The 14,619-nt window shown below is 35.1% G+C and overlaps 1 protein-coding gene across 1 annotated transcript; it reads right to left on the bottom strand.

The window, feature by feature from the left end:
* Positions 1 to 3,802: 3,802 nt before the first annotated feature.
* LOC104228785 (uncharacterized) lies at positions 3,803 to 5,702 on the bottom strand. Its single transcript, XM_009781322.2, has 3 exons — positions 5,267 to 5,702; positions 4,449 to 4,636; positions 3,803 to 4,246 (listed from the first exon to the last, which is right to left on the bottom strand). Exons 1-3 carry the CDS (start codon positions 5,700 to 5,702, stop codon positions 3,803 to 3,805), a joined length of 1,068 nt encoding a protein of 355 aa, XP_009779624.2.
* Positions 5,703 to 14,619: the final 8,917 nt, after the last annotated feature.

The following is a 14,619-nucleotide window of genomic DNA, read 5'->3' as shown; positions in this document are numbered from 1 at the left end:
ACCCAAACATACAGATTGTCAATAGGACAAAGAATTTGTGGCTAAGAAGCTCACGAAGCTAGAAAGGGGAATTAAATAGGTAATATTATTAAATACAATATATTTACATATTTGCTACAATTTATCTACATTTCATAACAATTTATGTAGTATACATTGTAGTTAGATTGTAATATAATTCTATAGTCAGCCCTGTTGGGATTGCACACATTGTAGTTAAATTGTAGTATAACTGTAGCAATTTGTAGACAATTGTGAAAACAATACTGCCTCGTACATAATTAAACTGATTTGTAATTTATTTGAATAAAATTACCAACTAACTGTATTTTTAACTTTTAGGTTGATGGAAAGTTAGAGGATTTTAGGAAAGCTGTATTTGAGGAACTCCATGACCTTCGAGTGTTTATAGATGATTCTATGAAGAGTGTTTTGAATTTGATAAACAGGAGATATGATGTGGATGAGGCAAAGGTAAGAGTTGACATATATTTATATACCAAAACAAATTATGACATATGAAATAATATACTCAAACTAACATAAAATCTTTACTTTGCTGGTAGTTCAACCAAAAATAATGACCAACAATAAGGAGTGAACAACCAACAATTTCAGTTCAATATTGGTGATCAAGTGCATGCAAGCACAAGCAACACAGGTATCTACAAAATACCTACAAATATATACACTTAGTATAAAACTTTATAGAGCATAGTTTTATTATTCACATTTTATCTACAACTTCCTACATATATCTACAACTTTCAATGCAGCATTATCTAGTATTATTTACCTTTTTTTAATTATAAATTGAAGTTGCAGTTTGTTCAGAACATGTTCCAGCACATGTTGACTTATATTCAGAATTTCAAGAAGCAGTTGAGGTAGAACAAGCAGGTATAATAGCATACTGTCATTCAGAATAAATAATTATTGTTTATACAATTTTACATTCCTGTTAAGTAAGTTATGTTTTATGTAACAGATATTGAAGATATCAATGCACAGTCCCCAATTCACGGAGTGATTGTAGCAGCTCAGACAGAACAAGTCATTGAGAAACAACTAAATGAAGGTAAAGATGCACAGCATGTGGATGAAGTTGTTTCTGAAGGATCAGGCATTGATAAGAAGGGTGTGACATTGGATGACTTTGAGTTGCCAGACAACTTAACACAATTGGTTAAGTATGGTGAGCCCATACCAGATGAAGCAACCCATATTCATCCGGGGAGAACCAGGCAACCGGGGAAACATGCACAATCACTTTTCATACCTCTATATAGTTCTGGAGGCAGCAGCTCTATTGGACCTAAATTTTTCTACCTCAAGCACCCCTTCACAACTCTTATAGGTTAAAATGTAGATTCTGATGTGTTAGATAAGTTCAACAAGTGGTTATACCACCATAGTGACAAAGTATCTAAGAGGTATGAATGCTTAATTTGACACTTTCATTTCAGCATTTTAAAGTTTAAATATGTAATTCATTCTGTGATTTTTTTTATTGGACATTTATTTGTTGTTACAGGAGGAAGACTCCTTTTTCCATAAAAGATAACCAAATCAAGCCTTGGTTAGATCTTGGAGTTGAAAAGGTGGATAAGAAGGACTGGTTTTATTCTCTTGCTCACCCCGGACAAGTCCTCAATAACTCGGTAAGTATCAAAGAATAAATTCACAAGATATATTTTGTCTTCTGTTTTGTAGTATAATTGTAGTTATATTGTAGATATGAAATATATGTGACCATGCCTTTTATTATAAATTGTAGATATAATGTAGACATTTCTTATAAATGTTGCTCTTATTATTTATAGTGTGATTGTATTTAGGTTGGACCTTATGTATCATATTTAATGATGAATTATATATAAAAATTGTATATTTGGTAATTTGGACAGAATTGGTATATCTGTATTTCATGATTGTAGTTAATTTGTAGTTAAATTGTAGAGCGAGTTGAAGACTTATAATATTAACTGTAGTTTGAATGTAGATATTATTGAGACCTTATGGTAGTGGTTGTGTTCCATGTGTTGCTGTGTATAGCAGCTAAAGTGTAGCTATTTGTTAGATTATTTGAATTCTGGCTTTATAGTTTAAAGTGTAGCTGCTTTGTTGATAATTGTAGTTACACTGTAGCTTATAGTAGATTTTATTTTATTTTGCAGTACATTGATGTTATTATGTATTATCTGAGAAAAAGAGGCAAATATGGCCCCAACAACAACAACACTAGGTTTACAACAACCGATTGCTTGTTCAAGTCAAAGATTGAACAAATCTATGAGAAGTTCATAAGTTCTCCGCCAGAAAAAAAGTATTCGGTTGTTAAACCCGATGATGATATTGCATAATATATTCTTGGGTATAGACTTCTTACTAATGTTGCCTGGGATGAAGTTGACTATGTCATCATGCCCGTGAACATTGTAGAGAATTTCCATTGGTTGTTGGTCGTTTTCGACATAGCGGACAAACAACTTTATGTGTATGATTTCATGGTGTCTTCACACCATCATAATGTTGTTGAATCATGTGTTGATAAGTTTTCAATCATTATCCCTCTGTATTTATCTTGCACTGGTTTCTACGGGAAGCGTAAAGACATTGACTTCAAGACCACAAAGGCATACATTGAGAAACCAGTTACAGACCCTCTCAACATACAGTGGATGGTTGCGGAGATTCCACAACAAAAGGAAGGATCACCGTAAAAAAACTATTCTCTCTTTCTAGATGTTTAATTATTATTATTTTATAATCATTTGTTAAATAATTAAATTGTTTTGTCTTATGCAGCGATTGTGGTGTATTTGTGGCTGTTTTTGTAGAGTATGTTAGCCTTGGAGATTTGTCAATCCCTTCAGAAGACCTTTCGGATATCGACCAACACCGTAGACGCTATAGAGCTCTCCTATGGGACTATTCTACAAAGAAGCAAGAAGATGGGTCAATCAGTGAAAGTGAGGTTACAAGCAGGCTAGCAAGGAGGAAGGGTGCTCCTACTTTGAATGAGAAGACTAGAGTCTAGAGAAAGAAGAAATAGTGTCCTGTTTTCCTAGTTTAGTTGATGCCAATTTATAGTTGAAGGAGAATACACTACTTTATGTACAAAATTTATTTTTTTATTGCAGCATACCTTTTTGTTTTGTTATTTTATCTTTCATTATTAGTTGTTCACTTGAATATAAATTGGTTATTTACAGCACTATATCTTCATTATATTAAACATGAGTATTTTGATGTTAGAATACAATTTGCCTACAAATAATCTTCACAATATCTACATTTTGGAAACACTCAATGTAGTTATTGTATATAATTTTGTAGTTGTATATGTTCATAATTTTTATGAAATACCTTCAAGTTCTAGGTAATATTTGTATATAACTGTCAGTTGAAGTTAAATTACACAACAAACAGAAGAAATAAATACTCCAATCATAGAAATATATTATCCACAATTTATCTACAAATCATCTACAAATTATTACCAAGACTACAATTTAACTTTATTTAACCTATATTTTACCTACAATCTGGAAACACTTTACATTAAAGTTACTTTTTTAATATCGGTTGTATTGTAGATAATAAATATTAAAATTTAATTACACTATATCAAAGACAAATTTAGATGTCTGACACGATACATAAAAGCATATTAAACACACATAAACAAATTGTAGTCTACTTCATAATGATCTTTAAAAACTTAAACAATTACACAAAAAATCTGCTAACTTTAACTCACTAACAGTTAGTTTGAATAACTATTCTAACTACATGATATTCATTTCTTCTTGGGCGCATTCTTGCAAGATCTTTTGTTATGCCCTTTACCTCCACAATTTCCACATGACACCTTGTACTTCTTTGACTTTGTTTCATTATATGTTTTATATCTTTCCTTTTGAGGTCTCCCTGGTTGCCTTTTATCTCCCATCGGTGGATTTACTAGCTCATCCAAAATATGTTGTGGCACATTCCATTTGCTTTCATCAGGAAGAGGATTTACTGGTATTTCATACGTACGCAGAGGGCTCTCCCTTGTGTAATACGGAGAGCAATAGTTTTCATATGTTTCATTCCTGTGCCTTAATGCTGCCAAAGCATGCGCACATGGAAGTTCTTCAAGTTGGAATTGGCCACAACTACATTTCTTATTTTCTAGAGACACAATATACCGCTTCACACCATCTAACATAGTATGTATATGATCTGTTGAAGCCCTCACCTACAATTGCAGAACAAACAGAAAAAATATTATCTTAATCATAAAGATAGATTATCTACAACTTATCTACAAATCATCTACAAATATTCTACACCTTATCTACAAACTACAATTATCTACAATTTGACTACAATTTATCTACAATCTGGAAATACTGCATATTAAGTAATTTATTTTTCTGCACCAAATAAACAGATCTTACCCTAAGCTTCTGAGATAATGTTCTGTTGTTCTTTAATTCTTTGTTGAATTTGGACCCAAGAAATGTGAAAATACCCTTCGCCTTCAATAACTTCTCGTTGGTCCAACGTTCTAGCAGTGTCCGCATATACTCTAAAAGGTCAAATATCGGCAGCTCTCTTGCATCTTTTGTTACAGCGTTCAACGACTCTGCAATATTTGATATCATTGTCCACGTTCTATTCATTGTTACATGTACTCTTGACCATCTATGATATCTAATATCATATAGGTAAGATTTCACACGCGGGTCTACCTCTTCAATCTTCGACATCCTTTCATTAATTCATCCAGAGTGTATGACCGTGCTGTAGAAAAGTACAATTCATGTAATTGTAGATGACCCTTCTTGAATTTTGACCTTATATTTGTCCAAATATGCCACATGCAAGAGTAGTGTGGCATGCCCGGATAGACAATTGATGTTGCCTTCAGTATACTCTCATTCCTATCTGAAACAACACACATTGAAGGTCTTTTACCATATGCCTGCTTGAATTGCTCAAAAAACCACTTTCAAGATGCGTCGTTTTCAGAATCAACCACAACATATGCTAAGGGCAATATTGTACCTACATTATTAATTCATAAAATATTAATTGGCAGCTTTAAAAGTATATATAAAAATATAAATACATAACAACTACAATATATCTTCATAATATAGACAATTTATCTACATTTCATGTAATAGCTACAAAATAACTACAAAATTACTACAATGTATCTACATTTTATAGACTGCCTACAAAATAACTACAAAATTTTTACACTTTTTACCTGCTGCATCCATGGTGCTTGTTGTCAGCATTATCCCCCTATAGGCTGACTTTAAGAATGTCCCATCAACCACTACTACTGGCCTACAATGTTGCCAACAACTTATTGATGTACAAAGAGCAACAAATGCGTATAAGAAGCATTCATCTGCTGTCTTCTTCAATTTAACAACCGAACCAGGATAAGTCTCCTCAAGAATATAAAAATATTTGTGTAATTTGTTGTAGGAGTCAGCCGGATTCCCTCTCAAAAACTGTAAAGCCTTTTCCTTTGCTCTCCATGCTTGCATGTAGCTTAGGTTCACTCCGTGTTCGGATAACATGTCAGTTTGTATGTCCTTTTGTGTGTAAACAGTCTTAGGATCACAATACTTTGGAATGACCATGCTACCAACTACAGTTGCAGTACGTTTGCATTGTATGAATGTTTCGTCCATTAAGGAGCAAGTGTTGTCGGTTGAAACTCCTTATCTTGAACATTGCGGAATCATTAATTGATGTTGCCTTGAAGTTCCATTTACAGTTTTCACCAATGCATACAAGCTAGTAACTACAAAAAAATACAATATTTAATACAGATTATAAATGTAGATGCAACAAAATCACTGTTTTAACATAAAGTAACATAAACTACAATTTAACTACAATGTAGCTACAATTTATCTACAATGTTTAAAAAACACATATCTTGAGTAAAACACTGCTTTTAATGATCTTTTCTCCACAAATATTGTTGGACTTTAAGACATTGGGCTTTAAAGTAGAAGAAGTGTGAATTGAAATGGAGGGAAATAAAATGGAGGGAAAATATAAAATTTGAAAAAGTGAACTTTTGTCTTGCACTTTGTCCCTCATTGGTGAGGGACAACCACATTTGTGTGCTTAAATATAGAATCACTTCTTAAAGCTCTTAAAAGGAATTGAAGAGAATGAACCCTCGCGTCGTTGTCGTCGCTCGCTCGGCTCGCCTTTGGCTTTGGCTTTGGCTTTGGATTTGGATTTGTATTTGGCAAATGATCGATGAGATTATTTTTTGGACAAAATTTATTTAATTATTTAATAAATAATTAAATACCAAGTCACTGCTGAAAATACGACAGAATCTTGATGAAGATTCAGAGAGCCTATCTGACCGCGATTCTGCCGCGGTCGCGGTGGAACCGTGACAGGTTTATTCAGAGAGCCTCTCTGACCGCGGTTCTACCGCGGTCGCGGTAGAACCGCGACAGGCAGCGTATTCTTCTGAAAAGTCACCTTTTCCAGACGCCTCTTCTGATAATTGCCTATAAATTCTGAGGCAAGACTCCATTTTCTACACACGAAAAACACTCCAGAACTTCTTTCTTTCTGAATACACTGCATCCTAATTCGCAGTCTCTCTCTCTCAAATTCGTAAGTGTGATTTTGCTCCGTTCTTTGAGTTCGTTGGTATCCTGCAGTTTGTATTGCCACTGTTGCAGGAAGGTTTATTCCGTTTTATCCTGGGAGGATTTAATCCATTACCTTGGCAACGTGTGAGGGGGTTAAAATTCCTTAAGGACGCACAAGAAAATTGTGGACTCGGAATATTTCTGATTCTTTATTGTTTTCTAGATTTCTTTATTCTTCTAACAATTTTGTTTTCTGATTTTTTATTTTAACACAACATCGCTCACAAGCTTAAGGAATTTAAATTACTAACGTTTCTGTGTTGATTATTAAACTGTTTTCTATATACTTTGTTGGAGACTAAAGCCTTGTTGCTTTCTACTCCTATAATTGTTTCTGTCCGGTTTAAAGTACATAAAAACTTTGCCGGAATAATAAACGTACGGATTTGAAGTATATAAAAACTTCACCATTGTTACGTGTTGTATGTTTGGTTTGGTATTCAGTTTGAAGATATCAAAACTTCACTGATTTAACAAGTTCTGTATTGTTTACAACTTTACAGAAATATGACGAATGAAAACCAAACTAATGGAAGTATTGCGGGAACGGGTGCTACTGTTACAAGTGTTGCTGCCTCGTCAAGCCGTTCTACTCCTGCTCATGCTATGGCACCGGTAGAAAAACCCAGAAAGTTTTCCGGTATTGACTTCAAATGCTGGCAAATGAAGATGCTCTTCTATCTTACTACATTGAGTTTGCAACATTTCATCAAGGAGGATCCTCCGGTCATGGCTGAAAATACTCTGGATGATGAACGACTTGTTGTAACTGAAGCATGGAAACATTCTAATTTCTTGTGCAAAAACTACATATTAAGTTGTTTGGAAGATGGCTTGTACAATGTCTATAGTGTCATGGAAACTTCAAAAGCGTTATGGAATGCGCTTGAGAAGAAGTACAAGACTGAGGATGCCGGACTTAAGAAGTTCGTGGCTGCAAGGTTTTTGGATTTCAAGCTGATTGACACTAGGTCAGTCATAACTCAAGTCCAAGAATTACAAGTCATTGTGCATGACCTCCTTGCTGAAGGTATGACCCGAATCAATAATTTTATTAATAAGATTTATCTTATTATTAATTATGAATTTGTTATTGAAGGTATGGTCATAAATGAGGCCTTTCAAGTCGCTGCTTTCATTGAGAAGTTACCTCCGTTGTGGAAGGATTTTAAGAACTATCTTAAACATAAGCGGAAGGAGATGACACTAGAAGACTTGATTGTTCGTTTGAGGATAGAAGAAGACAACAAAAATGCTGAAAAGAAGTCACGTAGAAACTCGACAATAATGGGGGCAAACGTTGTTGAGGAGGCGCCACAAAATAAGAAGAGGAAGAAGGCTTCTGGACCAAAGAATTACCCAAGCAAGAAAAAGTTCAAGGGTAATTGTCACAACTGTGGAAAATCTGGGCATAAGGCCGTGGATTGTCGTGCGCCAAAGAATGATAAGAAGAAAAAGAATCAAGCTAACATGGTTGAAGATGAAATGGAGGACTTATGTGCCATGGTGTTTGAATGCAACTTGGTAGGTAATCCAAAAGAATGGTGGATAGATTCTGGAGCCACCCGCCATGTTTGTGCTAGCAAGGAGTTATTTTCTTCTTATGCCCCCGCAGGACCCGACGAGATAATCTTCATGGGAAATTTATCTACGGCCAAAATTGAAGGAGTTGGCGAGATTGCGTTGAAGATGACGTCGGGAAAAATAGTGACTCTAAATCAAGTCCTCCATGTTCCAGAAATTCGCAAGAATCTTGTGTCTACCTCACTTCTTGTCAAGAATGGATTCAAATGTATTTTTGTTTCTAATAGTGTTGTACTTAGTAAGAACGATGTATATGTAGGAAAAGGTTACCTAAATGAGGGCCTTTTTAAGCTAAATGTAATAGCAGTTCCTATCAATAAAGTGAATGTTTCTTCTTACTTACTTGAGTCAAACACTTTATGGCATTCGCGTTTAGGTCACGTAAACTTCAAAACATTGCGGAAGATGATAAATCTAGAAGTATTGCCAAAATTTGATTGCATTAATTCCAAATGTCAAATATGTGTGGAATCAAAGTATGCTAAGCATCCTTATAAGTCCGTTGAAAGGAATTCAAGTCCTTTAGACTTAATTCACACAGATATTTGCGACATGAAGTCAACACCATCTCGCGGTGGGAAAAAGTATTTTATTACTTTTATTGACGATAGCACGAGATACTGCTATGTTTATTTACTTAATAGTAAAGATGAGGCAATTGATGCTTTCAAGCAATACAAGAGTGAAGTTGAAACGCAACTAAACAAAAAGATCAAAATGATAAGAAGTGATAGGGGTGGCGAATATGAATCTCCTTTTGAAGAAATTTGTTTGGAAAATGGCATTATTCACCAAACAACTGCCCCTTACTCTCCACAATCTAATGGAATTGCGGAGAGGAAGAATCGAACGTTGAAGGAGATGATGAATGCATTACTAATAAGTTCTGGCTTACCACAGAACTTGTGGGGGAAGCTATACTTACAGCTAACCGGATAATCAACCGTGTACCTCATAGTAAAACACAGTCCATTCCTTATGAAAAGTGGAAAGGAAGGAAGCCTAGCTTGAAATACTTCAAAGTGTGGGGGTGTTTAGCTAAGGTACAAGTTCCTAAACCTAAAAGGGTTAAGATAGGTCCAAAAATGGTTGATTGTGTGTTTATTGGATATGTAACCAATAGCAAGGCATATCGTTTTCTGGTTCATAAATCAGAAAATCCTGAGATTCACATTAATACGATAATAGAATCAGATAATGCTGAATTCTTTGAAACTATTTATCCGTATAAAAAGGAAAGTGAAGTGACCTGCCAAAAGTCAAAACGACCTCGGGAGGAAATAACAGATGGTATGCCTAATGAAGAAAATCCAAGAAGAAGTAAACGTCAAAGGATATCTACTTCATTCGGTCCAGATTTTCTGACTTTTCTGTTAGAAAATGAGCCTCGTACCTTCAAGGAAGCAATGTCTTCCTCAGAAGCACAATATTGGAAAGAAGCTGTCAATAGTGAAATAGAATCCATATTGAGCAACCATACCTGGGAATTGGTTGATCTTCCTCCAGGTAACAAAACGTTGGGTTCTAAATGGATTTTCAAGAAGAAAATGAAGGACGATGGTACTATTGACAAATACAAGGCAAGATTTGTTGTTAAAGGATTTAGACAACGAGAAGGTCTTGACTATTTTGACACATACTCGCCGGTAACAAGAATTACATCCATTCGGATGCTAATAGCGTTAGCCGCCTTGTATGGTCTTCAAATCCATCAAATGGATGTAAAAATAACATTCTTAAATGGTGATCTTGAGGAAGAAATTTACATGAACCAACCTGAAGGGTTTGTGGTTCCGGAAAAAGAAAAGAAGGTGTGTAGACTTGTCAAGTCCTTTTATGGACTAAAACAAGCACCCAAGCAATGGCATGCGAAATTTGACCAAACAATGTTGTCAAATGGTTTTAAGATTAATGAATGTGATAAATGTGTTTACATTAAGAATGTTCCAAATCATATAGTCATTGTTTGCTTATATGTTGATGATATGCTAATAATGAGCAAAGACATTGCCGACATTCAAGCTACTAAACGTATGCTTGCTAGTAAGTTTGATATGAAAGACTTAGGAGTTGCCGATGTAATTCTAGGAATTAAAATCCAGAGGACTCCTCAAGGTCTAGCTTTGTCTCAGTCACATTACGTGAAAATGGTACTGGAAAAATTCAAACACTTGGAATTTAGAAGTGCAAGAACTCCAATTGACTTAAACCATCATCTTATAAAGAATAAAGGTGAAAGTACGTCTCAATTGGAGTATGCTCGTGTGTTGGGAAGATTAATGTACATCATGAACTGTACACGACCTGATATAGCTTGTGCAATAAGTAAACTTAGTCGATTCACAAGTAATCTCAACAAACATCACTGGGTGGCAATGAAACGAGTTCTGGGATACTTGGAGTATACCCAAGACTACGCCTTGCACTACAATAAATATCCTGCGGTTATCAAAGGATATAGTGATGCAAATTGGATAACCGGCTCAACAGAAACAAAGTCCACAAGTGGATATGTTTTTACTGTTGGTGGAGGAGCAGTATCTTGGAAATCTTCCAAATAGACGTGTATTGCTCGTTCTACAATGGAATCAGAGTTTATAGCTTTGGATAAAGCCGGTGAAGAAGCTGAGTGGCTTCGAAATTTCTTAGAAGACATTCCGTTCTGGACAAAGCCTTTAGCTCCTATTTGCATACATTGTGATAGTGAGGCTGCCATAGGACGAGCAGGGAGCGTTATGTACAACGAAAAGTCTCGTCATATACGACGAAGACATAACACCGTTAGACAACTACTTTCTAGTGGAATTATCACTATTGATTATGTAAAATCAAAGGATAATGTGGCGGATCCGCTTACAAAAGGCTTAACTAGAGAGGGAGTTGAGAAATCATCTAAGGGAATGGGACTATGGCCGAGGACAAGTCAACATGGCGGTAACTCTACCTAGAATCTTGGATGTTCCGAGATCTAGGTTCAAGGAGCTCAAACAAAGTTGTGATTGACCGGTTCAACATTGTCAAAATAAAATCTTTGGTCCATTCTCGTGATGAAGACAATGTTCAGTAACAAGGATAGAACTTTACACGTTCTTTAATGATTACCAAAGTTTGATGAGGTATCTATCAAATAGTGTCAATCTAAAGGATTACACATTTAGGAATCACCTACGTAAGTGTGAAGTGTAAGCCGCTTCAAGGAGAATTCTATAAGGCCAATTCTCTACGCACTTATGAGACCAGACGGTGTTCATGGCTAAAACGAACACAACAATGAGAACCCAAAGACGGTTAAGGGTTGGTTGTGTGACATATGGCTGTCTAGGTATACACTAAAGTTCGACGGTTCAAAGATATCAAATCTACCGATTGACCGAGTATATCCGACATATGTTCACTACGAAAAGTTCAAAGGGAAACCTACTTATCCAGATTCTTACTTGCAAAATCACATAGCTTTCATCTATGATCTTTCTTGATACAGACATTCCCATTCATGTGGGGGATTGTTGGACTTTAAGCCATTGGGCTTTAAAGTAGAAGAAGTGTGAATTGGAAATGGAGGGAAAATGCAAAATTTGAAAAAGTGAACTTTTGTCTTGCACTTTGTCCATCATTGGTGAGGGACAACCACATTTGTGTGCTTATATATAGAATCACTTCTTAAAGCTCTTAAAAGGAGTTGAAGAGAATGAACCCTCGCGTCGTCGTCGTCGCTCGCTCGGCTCGGCTTTGGCTTTAGATTTGGATTTGGCAAATGATCGATGAGATTATTTTTTGGACAAAATTTATTTAATTATTTAATAATTAATTAAATACCAAGTCACTGCTGAAAATACGCCAGAATCTTGCCGAAGATTCAGAGAGCCTATCTGACTGCGATTCTGCCGCGATCGCAGTGGAACCGCGGCAGACAACGTATTCTTCTGAAAAGTCACCTTTTCCAGACGCCTCTTCTGATAATTGCCTATAAATTCTGAGGCAAGGCTCCATTTTCTACACACGAAAAACACTCCAGAACTTCTTTCTTTCTGAATACACTGCATCCTAATTCGCAGTCTCTCTCTCAAATTCGTAAGTGTGATTTTGCTCCGTTCTTTGAGTTCGTTGGTATCTTGCAGTTTGTATTGCCACTGGTGCAGGAAAGTTTATTCCGCTTTATCCTGGGAGGATTTAATCCATTACCTTGGCAACATGTGAGGGGGTTAAAATTCCTTAAGGACGCACAAGAAAATTGTGGACTCAGAATATTTCTGATTCTTTATTGTTTTCTAGATTTCTTTATTCTTCTAACAATTTTGTTTTCTGATTTTTTGTTTTAACACAGTATCGCTCACAAATATCTCCATACCTTCTATGACTAGATCTTTTAACTCTGAACTGGAACTTGTGCATCATAGAAAAGTGCTTCATTGCAGCAGCTACAGTTTGCTTGTCCTGATACACTTGTCCTTCTTCAATAGCAGTTTGTGTAGATTCTGTTATTATTTCACTTTGATATTCCTCTATAGCTGGAGAGGATGACATATCAAGTAACTTTAGGGATCCAGACGAACCTGCATCAAAATAAAGATAAACAGTGTCATTATAATTCTGTAGAATCTTTGTAGATAATTTGTAGATATAGTGAAAAAATTTTAGTCATCCATTTTAGGATGTCAGACATTGTAGTTAAATTGTACTATAACTATTGCAATTTGTAGAAATTTGTGAAAACAATACTGCTTCGTACATAATTAAACTGATTTGTATTTTATTTGACTAGATTTTGTTCTAAACATAGATTGGAGTTTTATTTGAAGACAACATTTTGAAATCAACAATTTCTAATCATAGATTGTAGTTTATTTTGTCGTATAAATGTAGTAACTTTGTAGATAATTTTGAAAACAACATTGCTTTATTCTTTCATTAAACTGATTTGTAGTTTAATTGTAGGTAAATATAGTAATTTTGTAGATAATACTGTAAAACCATAATTCTATGCAATTTCGAACTATACAAACCTGCACTTGTTTATCGTTGGCGATTGCCAATTCCATATTAAAATCTCGTACACTTATACATAACTGATATGAACCTAAGTTTTTATTCTCCTTTTTGGTCTCCATATACACACGAACCCCCATATCATTCCTAATCTCCATTGGGGGACAATTGTCGTTCACCATGTATTTGATTTCTACAATTTTTTTTGAAGTATCAATCAATAGTTGTTCTGCAATTGTAGAAATCAGAATACTGTAGCTTGCATTCTCATCTACCACAATGGCATCAACTTCAAAATCTCTAAATCTGCCATAGTTATCCCAACTCCCATTCAATTGTAGCATGATTGCGATTTTGGACATGATTGCGTGTTGTTGCTGATGTATTATTCTAAATTTTTTCATTTTTTTGTATTTCTAGATTGACATAAAAAAAGATGAAGAACAGATATATGATCGCTAATTTGATTTCTGAAAACGACGAAGAACAGAATATAGCAATGTTGTGTTGTTGAATCTCGAAGATTTGAATTCTACAATTTGAATTCAGTTTGTTGAAGCTGTTCGTACTTTTTTTAAAAAAATTTGAATTGTAGTTTAAGAGTAAATTACGCAGATGCGAAATCTCCTTTCCGTTTCAAAACTTGAATTTAATGTAGAATCAATCAATCCCAAGATTCTTTCCTGATTTTTCGCGCGTTATTAAGGGAAGATTCTGCCCTATTAATTCCTAATAAATGAATGGTACAGAAATTGTAGGAAAAATGTGGACTAGGCGGGTAAGTTAAATACTATGCACATATTTGGTAATAAAGTTTCATATATGGTATAGGAAGGAAAAAATCCTTTTTATTGCCAAAAGTGCTTTTTTGGCCAAAAGCACTTTTGGCCAAGATTTTGGAAGGAAAAAAGTGCTTTTGGAGAGAAGCAGAAGCAGTTTTTGAGAAGTAGAAAAAAGTAGCTTCTCTACAAAAGCATTTTTCTAAGAAGTACTTTTGAGAAAAATACACTTATAGCCTGTTTGGCCAAGCTGCAAAAATCAGCTTATTTTGAGAAGTGCTTTTTTTTCAAAAGTGTTTTTCTCAAAAGTACTTTTGGTGAGAAGCAGTTTGTATTTGACTAATTAGTTTGAAAAGCACTTCTGAGCAGCAATTAGTGAGAATGGAGAGAGAATGGCATTAGCGCACCACCACCTGATCAGCTGGTATACGTTGATGATTTTGTCCACAATGGCCGAGATGATATGATAGGATTCCCTCAGAGGCTGATGATGTTATGAAACATGTACCTATGCACGACATGACATTCATACGCATATGCATGACACTATAATTATTTCATGAGGGGTCCTAGCT

The sequence above is a fragment of the Nicotiana sylvestris genome, chromosome 1 (genome assembly GCF_000393655.2).
Source record: "Nicotiana sylvestris chromosome 1, ASM39365v2, whole genome shotgun sequence".
Lineage (NCBI taxonomy): Eukaryota > Viridiplantae > Streptophyta > Magnoliopsida > Solanales > Solanaceae > Nicotiana > Nicotiana sylvestris.
The sequence above is the reverse complement of the archived record's forward strand: the minus strand, read 5'-3'. Positions and strand labels throughout refer to the sequence as shown.